This window comes from Narcine bancroftii, chromosome 3 (genome assembly GCF_036971445.1).
Source record: "Narcine bancroftii isolate sNarBan1 chromosome 3, sNarBan1.hap1, whole genome shotgun sequence".
NCBI classification, from domain to species: domain Eukaryota; kingdom Metazoa; phylum Chordata; class Chondrichthyes; order Torpediniformes; family Narcinidae; genus Narcine; species Narcine bancroftii.
Window position 1 is genome coordinate 63,728,002 of NC_091471.1, and position 12,082 is coordinate 63,740,083.

The 12,082-nt window shown below is 40.1% G+C and overlaps 1 protein-coding gene across 2 annotated transcripts in view; it reads left to right on the plus strand.

Moving 5' to 3' along the window:
* The first annotated feature begins 1,034 nt into the window (after nucleotides 1-1,034).
* Nucleotides 1,035-12,082, plus strand: part of LOC138757215 (gamma-secretase subunit Aph-1b-like) — a 42,350-nt gene continuing 31,302 nt past the window's right edge. Inside the window, exon 1 of one of the 2 annotated variants that reach the window (XM_069924195.1) lies at nucleotides 1,035-1,416. In XM_069924195.1, coding sequence (XP_069780296.1) covers nucleotides 1,304-1,416 — 113 coding nt within the window. In that variant the 5' untranslated portion in view covers nucleotides 1,035-1,303. The remainder of the gene's footprint in view (nucleotides 1,417-12,082) is intronic. The other variant, XM_069924194.1, reaches the window with a different exon arrangement.

Consider the following 12,082-nt stretch of genomic DNA (forward strand, 5'->3'; position numbering starts at 1 on the left):
TAAAGTTGTTTTCACAGATGGGTGATACTAGAACCAGGGGACATAGCCTTATGATTCAGGGAGTAGGCCTAGAATAGAGAGGAGGAGAAATTGCTTTTCCCAGCGAGAAGTGAATCTGTGGAATTCTCTGCCCAAGGAATGTGTAGAAACTGTCATGTTTAAGATAGATATATTTTTTTGCATAAAAGGGGAATTAAACATTACAGCACAGCCCTTCTAATCTGTGGCCAAGTATTATTCCACCTAGTAAAAACACAAAATGCTGGAGAAACTTAGCTGGTCAGTGTCCTTTATGTAGCAAAAGTTAAGAAAAAACATAAATACATGAGGGAAGAGGTGTGGCCCTCACCACAATCCAGGGCCTTTCAACATTTCACTTGCACATCCACAGGACTGATTTACTGCATCCAGTACTCCCTTTGTGGCTTTCTCTACATCGGAGAGATCAGATCGCTTCGTTGAGCACCTCCGCTCCCTCTGCCACAACAAAGACCTCCCAGCAGCCAACCATTTTAATTCTGAGTCACACTCCCATGATCACACGTCTATCCATGGCCTTGTGTACTGTCCCACCCGCAGATTGGAGGAACAACACCTCATTTGTCTGATGGCATTAACATAAACTTCTCTACTTTCTGCTAAAGTAGCAAAAACCTTTTTTTCCCCTCCCCATCGTTGTGGAAAAAGAGACATAAGGCAACATTCCCCTCCTATCCCTCTTGCCCCCCCCCCCCCGTTTTTGTTCGGATGCACACCGACACGCTTTCATACCATGATGAAGGGCTCAAGCCCACAGCATCAGTTATGCATCTTTACCGTCGCTACACTGTTTGACCAGCCGAGTTTCTCCAGCATTTTGAGCTTTTGCTCCATCCACCGTGTCTGCAGATTTTCGTGGATTTACTTATTATTCTGCCTCGTCCCACTGACCAGCAGCCATTCCAAAGAGCCAACAGAAGCAGGGATCGCTGCTGCACCAGCACCTCCTGTCCTCCCTCCGGCTCCGCACCGTCACCTCTGACCCCGCCCGCCGTGACGTCTCAGGCGGGGTGACGGTGGCCGCCCCGTCCGTGGCCTTGCACGGATTCGAGTTTCGATCCTCCCGAGGCAGGAGCCGTCCCTGCTCCGATCGGAGATTTGTCATCCCCTCCCGGGACGAAGTGAGAAGGAAAGCGCGATCTGGTGGGGCGGGGAAGGGAGGGCCGAGTGCGGTGCTGCCCCTGAGCACTCTGGCGTGCTGAAGTCATGTTCCGGGTGGCCGGGGGAGTCGGAGGGACCTGCGCCGGGACTCGCTGCTGACGACATGACCGTGGCCGTCTTCTTCGGCTGCACCTTCGTTGCTTTCGGTCCCGCTTTGGCCCTGTTTGTTTTCACCATCGCCAAGGACCCGCTTCGAGTGATCGTGCTGATCGCGGGGTAAGCTCGCTCCTCTCCGCGCCCGGCTCTTTGTTTGCTCCGGCCGAGGGAAACACAGCGCGCTGACACCAGCTCTTAACATTGGGAGCTGGAGTTACTTTGTGTGCAGCCACCCGGCAGCGCTTGTTGGGACCTTTCAATGTCTGACACCAAGCAACACTGAGGATTTGAACGTGTTCAAGATCAGTTGAGCCTTTCCAGCTCATCTCAATTCAAAAATCAGTCTTCTTTTCTCCAGAGGATCCCACCCCCATTCTCTGGCCTTTGGAATTTCTTCTCGGTGGCCCTTCCCTTCCAAACTGGGGAGAAAAAAAGTTACCCAACCCAATTGCACTTTAACCAACAGAAAGGTTGAGCTGATATTCTGGGGATTGCTTAAATCAGCGACACTCACCAAAACTCAGAGAGTGAGCAAAAATGAATGATAGAAAATAAAATGCATGGTGTTGAATGATCAGAAGCTCTTTTTCTTAGTTTACATCACAAATTGTTCTTTCTTTAATTGGCTCAGGACCTTATGAACTGGTCATCTGTAGTTCCATGTCAGTTGCTCAGTTGGTTTTGATTTTTCATAATTCGATTATTTGAATTGTTTAAGATTTGCCGCCAGACGCTTGTTCGAGATGGGAAGCAAATTTGAAACTCAGCCAAAATGTGGAAAAGTTAAAAATGCCCTGTACATAGAATTGTTGGATCTTGAGCTGGCTGGTGAGATGACTGAAGTGGATGATGTGTCAATAACTATATTTGGATTAGAGTGTCACAGGTTTTTAATTATAAACAAAGGAGTAATTCAAAATTGGTAAAGGACTATATTCGCTGGGGTGAAATTTAAACATTCACTGGGGAAATTGTAATGGAGCAGTGGACGATATTTTTTTTTAAAGGGGCTCTTGTTTTAGATATTTGGACATTCCTGCCAGAGTGGAGTGCTGGGGAACCCCAACCAGGGCTCATGGATGACAAAAGAGGTAAATGATAAAAGAGGCAAAGGAAGGGCTTGTATCATGCTGGTCAAAGGGCTTGTATCATGCTGGTCAAAGGGCTTGTATCATGCTGGTCAAAGGGCTTGTATCATGCTGGTCAAAGGACTTGTATCATGCTGGTCAAAGGGCTTGTATCATGCTGGTCAACGTGGTGTTCAGGCGAGAATCAAGGTGACCATAAATTGAGGGAAAATGAAGAAGATGGAAATGGTAAACAAAAAATATTGGAATAGAATGACAGTTCTTATTGAAAGAACCCCCCCAAAGCATGTGAATAGAAATATATGGGATGATATTTATTGGGAATAAAGGATGAGATCTGTTCTATGGATGGGCAAGACAAGAATACCAAATGAGTACATTGTATCCTTTTTTTTTAACAAGGAAAGGAATATTAACAAGGGGAGTTGAAAGTCTAATAAGTCAAATTGAATTTCTGGTGAAGTAGATTTTAAAGATAGCCAACCTTATTTGGTTAGCAAAATAAGCACAACTGGCATGCATTGATACAGCCATAATAATATACTCAGCCATATCTCATCAATTGAATTGAAATGCTTTCTGCATTATCATCCAGTCTGCTCAGCAATTCAAGTTAAAAAAAAAACCTTAACAATGTGTTCTTCTTGGATGTTAAATTTGCTGTTTTCTGAGATTAGTGATATTTATGATAAATCAGAATTTATTGTCTTGAGTATGCCACAAAATTTGTTGTTTTGTGGCAGCATTACATGGGCCAAATTGCTACAAATTCCATTTTTTAAAAATTAGTGCAAGAGAAGAGAAAGGGGTGTCTGTGGTTCATTATCCATTCTGAAATCGGATGGTGTTTAGGAAGAAGTTGTTTCTGTACCATTGGGTGTTAGTCTTCAGGTTCCTGTAACTGCTTTCTGATGGTAGCAGTGAAAAGGGGGTATGTCCTGGAAAATAGAGACGCTGCCTCTTGTAATCTTGCCATCAGTCTCTGATGGATTTGGCTGCGTTTGTTACCTTCTGTAGTCTTGTGTGTTGCTAGGCAGGTGAATATTGGCATTTGGTTAAAAAAATTCTTTACACTGTTTGACCATTTATTTATAAGAAAGTTAACTAATGCCAATTTTTAACAAAAAGAAACCCATACTCAATTATTGAAGGATTTAATAACTGATAAAGGCTTTCATTTCCAAGTTCAATGACATAGAAGGTAAAATTACATTTACATTTCTGTCTTAACATTCTGTGAATGAAATTGGAAACAATTATTAAAAGGTGAATGAGATGACCCTTGGTTAAAGATGTTTTAAATGTTTAGATTTTTAAAAAATAATGGGAGATAGAAAGTGGGGTGGGTGGGGGAGGGAAGTAGGAAGGGAGCTATCTCTGTGCTTGGAGTACAGAGTCTATAGGCCCCCAAATAGTCCTCAGTGCTTAACTGGGGAAGGGCTGATTATGAAGGGATGGAGCTAGTGAGAATAAATTGGAAACAGGTGTTTAAGGGTGAAAAAGCACAGAAGTAATGTGGAGGAAGTTTAGGGTTCACTTGAGCAGGGTTCAAGATAGGTTTGTGCCAATGGGACAAGGAAAAGGGAAGTGTGGCTAATGAAACCGATCAGGAAACTAGTTAAGAGGAAGAAGATGGCATACATTAAATATAGGAAACAGGAAGGGCTCTTAAGAATTATGGTAACAGGTGCCTGGAGACAGAGGAGGTTGGGGAGGTCCTAAATGAATACTTTGTGTCATTATTCACAAGAGAAAAGGAAATTGATCACGGTGAGGTCAAAATTGAACAGGCCTTTGTGCTAGTGAATATAGAGATTAAAGAAGTATTGGATCTTCTTAAAAACATCAACATTGATAAGTCCTCGGGGCTGGACGAGATATACCCCAGGCTGCTGTGGGATGTGAGAAAAGTGGCAGCTGGGGCAGTAGCTATGATCTTTGTATACTCTTAGGGGACTGGAGGACAGTTGGGTATCAACCTAATTTGAAAATTGTAGACAAAGATTGATTTTATAAAATGAAAATTAGCCAAACAGCAGATGCCCAAGTTCAGTTGTTCTATCATACAGCAAGTAGTAATAAAATGTAAATTCTTTGTAGTTGAGCATAATAGAAACCTCACTTGATACATTTTCCACCCGTATGTCGTTAATATCACTGCTACGAAATATTTTTGCAATTAAATATTTTGTAAATAAGCCCCTGAAGAATTTCTGCTGCACACAGAATTGTAGTCGTATCTACAATCTAATGGACTGATCCGAGGTAAAATTGTTGTGCGCTAGTTGCTATCGCTGAGGTCAAACTAGTAATTTGTAAATTTAATTGTAGATGGAATACCCAGTTTTAGCCAGAACAGCTGAAATATTCTTGTATTCAGTTAACCTCAATGAACGTGTCATCACTTTGGTGTAAAAGGTTGAGCCATGGAAAAAGTTAATATTAATATCCAAAACAGACAGTTTAACAAGAAGCAGAAAACAAGGCAAAAACAGAAAATGCAATTATCTTCACAAAGGAAGTAACTTTGGTTTGGAGTATTGCATGCAGCTCTGGACTCTATGACAGGAAGGATGTGGAGACTTTGGAGAGGGTGGAAAAGGAGTTCACCAGGATGTTGCCTGGATTAGAGTGTATTCACTAAGAGGAAAAGTTTGACAAACTTGGATTGTTGACTCTAGAATGTTGGAAGCTGAAGAGAAACCTCACAGAAACTTGTAAAATTATGAGAGGAGTTTATTGATAGAAGGTCGGAGATTCTTTTTCCCAGAGGGGAAATGTCAAATACTAGCTCAATTTTATTAGGATCCGATTGCACATGTACAACCTGATGAAGCAGCAATCACTGGTCCTTGGTGCAAAATATGCAAACACACAACCAAACATAATACACATATAGACAAACAATACATTCGCAGGACAAATATACATATATAAAAATAAATGCATAAATATTGTTTAGTTATAGACCAGAGGTCGTAGTTTTAAGGTGAGAATAGAAAAGTTAATGATGATGTACAAGGCAGAGAGGATGATGGAAGCATTTAGAGAGGCACATGATCATGTAAGAGTTGGAGAGATGTGGTTCACGTGCAAGCAGAAGGGATTAATTTAATTTGGCATCATGGTACAGATATTGTGGCGGGAGAGCCTGTTCTTGTGCTGCATGTTCTATTAAGTGGATGATGTGAAGGTTACACTAATAGAAGGCATTAATTATGAGCAGGATAAACATGGAGAAAAAATTGATAATAGAAATAATGTATTGTTCATTGTCCTTGAGTACAGGAGACAAGGTTGCTGTTATTGAAACTCAGATTTTTTAAAAAAATGGAGAATGTCGGGCATGCTTAGTTTGGTCAACCTAATTTAATGGTGATAGAGTTGTTGGGTTACATTTTCTCTCTTTTTAAAAATATGAATCTTTATTTGGAAGGATAAGTTAATCAAAAAAAAAGCATAGTATTGAATTATTACTGGTAACATTTATCTGCCATTTGTGTAAATTAGTTTGAAGACGAATTACGAAAGTGCAATAATTGTATGGTCATTTGGAAAACATTTGATAAAGTTGCTTTGAATAGGGGTTGTTAAGATGTAAAAATTATGAGGGAAATAGTATATACACCCACAGAATTAGCTCGGTGCTAAGGGGCGGTATTAGTATTCACCAAAGGCTATTTGTGCGACTGCTATCCTTTATAATTTTTTTAATAAATGGCCCTGCTGGTAGAGATCGGTTAAATAAAGTTTGTTGATGATCTAAAATTGGACAAGATAGGTAGTAATGAGGATAATCAATGAAACATGGCCATCAGTGAAACTTAGTTGCAGGAGGGGCAGGACTGGCAGCTCAATGTTCCAGGCTTCTGTTGCTTTAGGCACAATAGAATGGTGGGTGGTGGGGAAATGAATGCATTGCTTGTCATGGAAAATATCACTGTTGTGCTCAGGCAGGACAGACCAGAGGGCTTGTCTACTGAGGCTATAATCAGTGGAGCTGAGGAATGGAAAAGGTATGACCACACTCATGGGGTTGTATTATAGACCACCCAATAGTCAATGAGAATTGGAGGAGCAAATCTGTAGAGAGTTAACAGAACAGCTGCAGAAAACATAAAGTTATGATAGAAGGAGATTTTAACTTTCCACATAATGATTAGGACACCCATACTGTAAAAGGGCTGATGGCTTAGAGTTTGTTAAATGTGTTCAGGAAAGTTTTCTAAATCAATATATAGAGGTATCAACTAGAGAGAATGCAATACTGAATCTCCTATTAGGGAACGAGACAGAAGAGCTGACAAAAATATGTGTAGCAGAACATTTTGGGTCAGAAGATCATAATGCCATTAGTTTCAAGTTAATTATGGAAAAGGATAGGTCTGGACTTCAGGTTGAGATTCTAAGTTGGAGAAAGGCCAATTTTGAGGAAATGAGAAAGGATCTAGAATGTGTGGATTGGGATAAGTTGTTTTCCAGCAAGGATGTTCGAGGTAGTATGAAATTCGCTTTTGAAATAAATGTCTTTGTTGTCACCTTTTGAACCAGAGTATCTACTTCACTGCACTTCAGAAAGGTAATCATTGGGACCCTTAAATAAGAGATTAATTGAAAATAACAGAAGATAGTTTTGTGTGTGTGTAGTATATAGATAGAAGATGCATCATATTTGGTTTCTAATTGATCAAATGACATTAATTACCCCATTTTTAAAGGAATAAACCTATTTTGAGCTAGAGGCATTTTAGGAGATAGGCCCCCTTTAGTCCTTTTATAATTTATTTTATTACTAATATTAATTATATGTTTTAATAAGGGGACTTCTTTTATACCCAAAATTAATTTTGAATTCCATTTATATATAAAATATTCTGCTATCCTCTCTCTAACCTTATGCAGCTCTATTTTTGCCTAAGGCTTGTCTCCTCCATCAAAGAGGGAGGTGACAAACATCATTTGGGCTGCCCAATAACATTTCTTGAAGTCTGGAAGCTTCAACCCCCCCCCCCCCCCCCCACCAATCTCATAATCCCATGATAATTTATCATTAGAAACTCTGGGTGGTTTACTCTTCCAGAGGAATTTCCTGATCCTTTTGTTTAAATCTTGAAAAAACTTCTGAGGTAATGGAATTCGTAATGTCTGGAAGAGATATTGGGCTCTTGCAACACATTCATTTTTAAACAATTGATCCTGCCAACAAACGTTATTGGGAAAGTCATCCATTTACTAAGGTCTTCCTCAATTCTCTTAAGCAAGGGAAGACCGTTCAACTTGTACAAATTCTGTAAGTTGCTATCTACCTTTATCCCTAAACCATTTAACAGCCCTTAAATTGTGAATTTTTCTTTTATCCCAATGAACTTTATAACCCCAAAATATCCCATAATCCTCCAGTTTAGATTGCTGTTTTTGTAATGAAGTTGCTGGCTCTGTCAGATACATCATCAGCAAATAAATTAATCTATGTTCTGATTGACCCTGAATCCTTTTATGACTAGATCTCATTGCATAGATTCTGCTAATTGCTCTATAGCGAGGATAAAGAGAGCTGGAGATATTGGCCACAGAAATCACACAAATTAAAATCAGAAGATCAAATCAATGTTTTAGATGCAGCGAAGAAACAGGAACCATTTTGCATTCAACGTGGTCATGTTCCAAGGTGAGGCCTTTCTGGGAAGATTTGGGAAATATTCCAGAACAAATCACTAAGATTCTATTTGTGCAGATACCAGAATTGTTTACACTGGGAAATAAAGCAGATGAAAGACGCAAAATGAGGCTGTTGAAACACCAATTAGAATTTGTAAAGATCACATTGGTGAAGGCCAAAAAGTGTATAACGGTTACTTGGAAATCTGATTCCCATCTAGATATTACTTCTATTCCCCTGGAGAAAATTACTTAGGAAAAATACAATTTTAAATAAATAAATAGATAAATTGGAGTCCATATCTTCAACATGTAGATGAAGATTATTAACGATGCACCCTCCCTCCCCCCACCCTTGGCCCCCTGCATCCGGGACCCTTCCGGGTAAGTCAGGATATTTGTCTCTTGGTAGGAGATTGATGAATCCAATGCAACCTTTTTCTTTTTCTTCTTTTCTCTCTTCAATTCTATTGACTATTTCTCTCCATTTTATTTTCACTGGATGGATGGCAGGGAGGGTTAGGGCTTGTTCTTGTTTTATTCTTGCTCCAAATCAACATTGAATGATAAGATTTTGTTTCTTTTATGTAATTGATGAATTTCGTGTTGATTTGAAAATATAAGTAAAATGATTAAAAAAAAAAGATGTGCAAGGTAAGTGGAGGACCTTCAGAGGTGAAATTTTGAGGGTACAAAGTTTGATTGTTCCTATCAGGATCAAAGTCAAGGTTAGAGGGAGTAGGGAGCCTTAGTTTTTGTGGCATATTGGTGATCTAGTTTGGAAGAAGAGAGAGCTATATAACAGATATAGGCAACATGGAGCAAATGAAATACTTGAGGAGTACAAAAAAATGCAAGAAAAAACTCAAGAAAGAAATCAGGAAGGTTAAAAGAAGACATGAGGTTGCTTTGGTAGACAACGTAAAGGAAAATTTTTCTACAGGTATATTCAGAGCAAAAAAGTAAGGGATAAAATTAGTGCCCTTGAGGATCAGAGTGGTCGGTTTTATGTGGAGTCAAAAGAGATGGAGGAGATCTTAAATGGCTTTTTTTTCATCAGTATTCACTCAGGAAACGGGCATGGGAAGCAAGCAAAACAAGCAGTGAGGTTATGGAATCTATACAGATTAAAGAGGAGAAAGCAGATAAGGGTGCATAAATCCCCAGGGCCTGACAAGATATTCTCTTGGACCTTGAAGGAGGCTAGTACTGAAATTGCAGGGGCTCTGGCAGAAATATTTAAATTGTCCTTAGCTACTAATATGCTGCCAGAGGCAGGTAGCTCCCGTTGCTCCAAAAATAACCCTGGAAATTATAGGCCAGTGAGCCTGACGTCAGTGGTAGGTAAATTATTGGAGTGTTCTAAGAGATTGGATATCTAGGGACTGATTAGGAATAATCAACATGGCTTTGTGTGTGGTAGGTCATGTTTAACCAATCTTATGAGTTTTTCAAGGAGGTTACCAGGAAAGTTGACCAAGGGAAGGCTGTGTATGTTGTCTACATGGACTTTAGTAAGGCCTTTGACAAGATCCCACATGGCAGGTTAATCAGGAAGATTAAAACACGAGGTTTTCATGGTGAAGTCTTGAACCGGATTCGATAATGGCAGGATGGGAGAAGCCAGAGTGTAGAGATGGAAGATTGCTTCTCAGATTGGAGGCCTGTGATGTGGTGTGCCTCAAGGTTCGGCACTGGGACATTGTTATTTGTCACTTATATCAATGATCTGGATGAAAATGTGGTAAATTGGATCAGCAAGTTTGCAGATGACACCAAGATTGAAGGTGTTGTGGACAATGAAGAAGGTTTTCAAAACTTGCAGAGGGATCTGGACCAGTTGGTAAAATAGACTGAAAAATGGTAGATGGAGTTTAATGCAGACAAGTGTGAGGTGTAGCATTTTGGAAGGACAAACCAAGAAAGAACATACACAGTAAATGGTAGGGCACTGAGGAGTGAGGTAGAACAGAGTTCAGGGAATACAGATACATAATTCCTTGTAAGTGGAGACACATTGGTAGGGTTATAAAAGGGAGCTTTTAACATATTAGCCTTCATAAATCAAAATATTGAGAATAGGATTTGGGATATTATGTTAAACTTGTATAAGACATTGGCAAGGCCAAATTTGGAGTATTATGTGCAGTTTGGTCACCCAACTACAAGGAAGATATCATTAAGATGGAAAGAATCCAGAGAAGATTTATTAGGATGTTGCCCAGACTTCAGGAAAAGATGGCAGTGCCTGAGTTAAGCAGCGTACCACGAGGGGTTGCAGACTCTGGGACAGTAGCAGACCGATGCAGGGCACCAGAAACTGGGGGATAACCCCATTGAAAAGGAGAAGCCTGGAAGACAGCACGACAGGGAAGGTGATCACGGCAGCAGATCAGCAAGGCACTCAGCACCTGGAGGTAGCGAGCTGCAGGTGATTTACAGACCAAAGATCCAAACAAGCTGTGAGCTGCTGGATACTGGCACATGGAAACCAGGTATTGGAACTGGGATTTGAAAGGATGCTGAGGAGAAGAAGAGCTCCCACAGACTGCAATGTTGAAGGCTTCCTGATTGTATCATAGGTTTGGATCTGGAGCTCAGTTTGCCCAAGGTTTCCACTGGAATCGGCTGCTGCAAAAGCTGTGGGAGTGCTTGAGGCAAATCCATGGACACTGTCTGAGTGGACTCTCTTTTGTTCTCTTTCTCTTATTCTGTTAGGGTCACCATGCAGTGCTCATGAAAACTGTTTATTTGCTTTAAAGCAGACAGAAGTTGAAGTATATCATGTATATTACATTTTTTTATGAATCATTGTGCACAATAAAAGGAACCTTTGAAGCCACACTAGGAAAGAAGCAATGTTTCTTGAAAAATGAGAATATTTGAAATGTAGTGAACAGATGTGGTGTCAATAGAGGATGTGGCTCCCTTTATACTATGGTTGATTCCTCTGTTTCTCAAGACTTCTGCTCTCACCCCTTCCAAACAGAAGAGAGATAGAGGTTCCCTAGTCCTCATCTTTCACCCAGCACATCATTTTACCAGGTGCAATGCAATCCAACCACTCCCCATATGTTCCCCTTCCCACCCCATCTGTAGAGAGATCCTAGAGGCTACTACTTCTACTCATCTCTCCTCACCCACCCCTTCATGACCATGCACCTGTAGGAAGTGCAACAAAAGTGAGCACTGGACAACATTTTTTTTTTCAAAAAAATTCCTTCCTAGAAAAAAATGGAGATTATGTTAGACAACTTCAAGCTGAGCACAAAGACAATTTCGGATGTGCTGTGTCAAGTAAGCAGTTGGAGAAAGATTAAATTAACCTTTATTGAATTTAGTATGTTTAATCATATAATGATGCTGACACATTGTGTGTTTAACTGACCTAAAAATATTTTGGTATTGATTTTCACTGGGACTTAGCATCTGATGCATCTCATGTCAGTGTCCAACAATAGTCGGCCAGCATTGATGGATTCCATTTGCCCTGATGTCGCTTTTCCATGGTCGCATTGTCCTGGGGAAACCTTTCACCATGTTCCTCACTGACTGCACCAGAATCAGCAAGGAAGAAGTCCAAGTGCGAATGTAGAAATTGAGTTTTCAATGATGTGTTGAACTTCATGGTTTTGTGTGCTTGAAATAGACTTAAAATGTGTCAGGAAATTACAAAAATTGATTATAACTAAAAATCGGAAAGTGATAGAAAATCTTAAAGCAGTCCAAAATCCATAAAATAGAACCAAAAATGTTTGGGAAGAAAAATCTTTGTTATCCAGTGTTATTGAAGTCTCCAGACTGAAAAAAAAAGGACAGAAAATTTGGAGAAAGATATAAATTTAACCGTAGGAAAATATGAAGACGAATGTGAGAAGGATGGTGAGTACAGGACTGGGGGTGTTAAATTTAAAAGCAGGCAGAGTACAAAACAAGGTAGATGAGCTTAAAGTGCAGTTAAAAATTGCCAGGTATGATATTGTAGACATAACGGAGAATTGGCTGAAGGACGATCAGAGCTGGGAGCTATGTATCCAAGG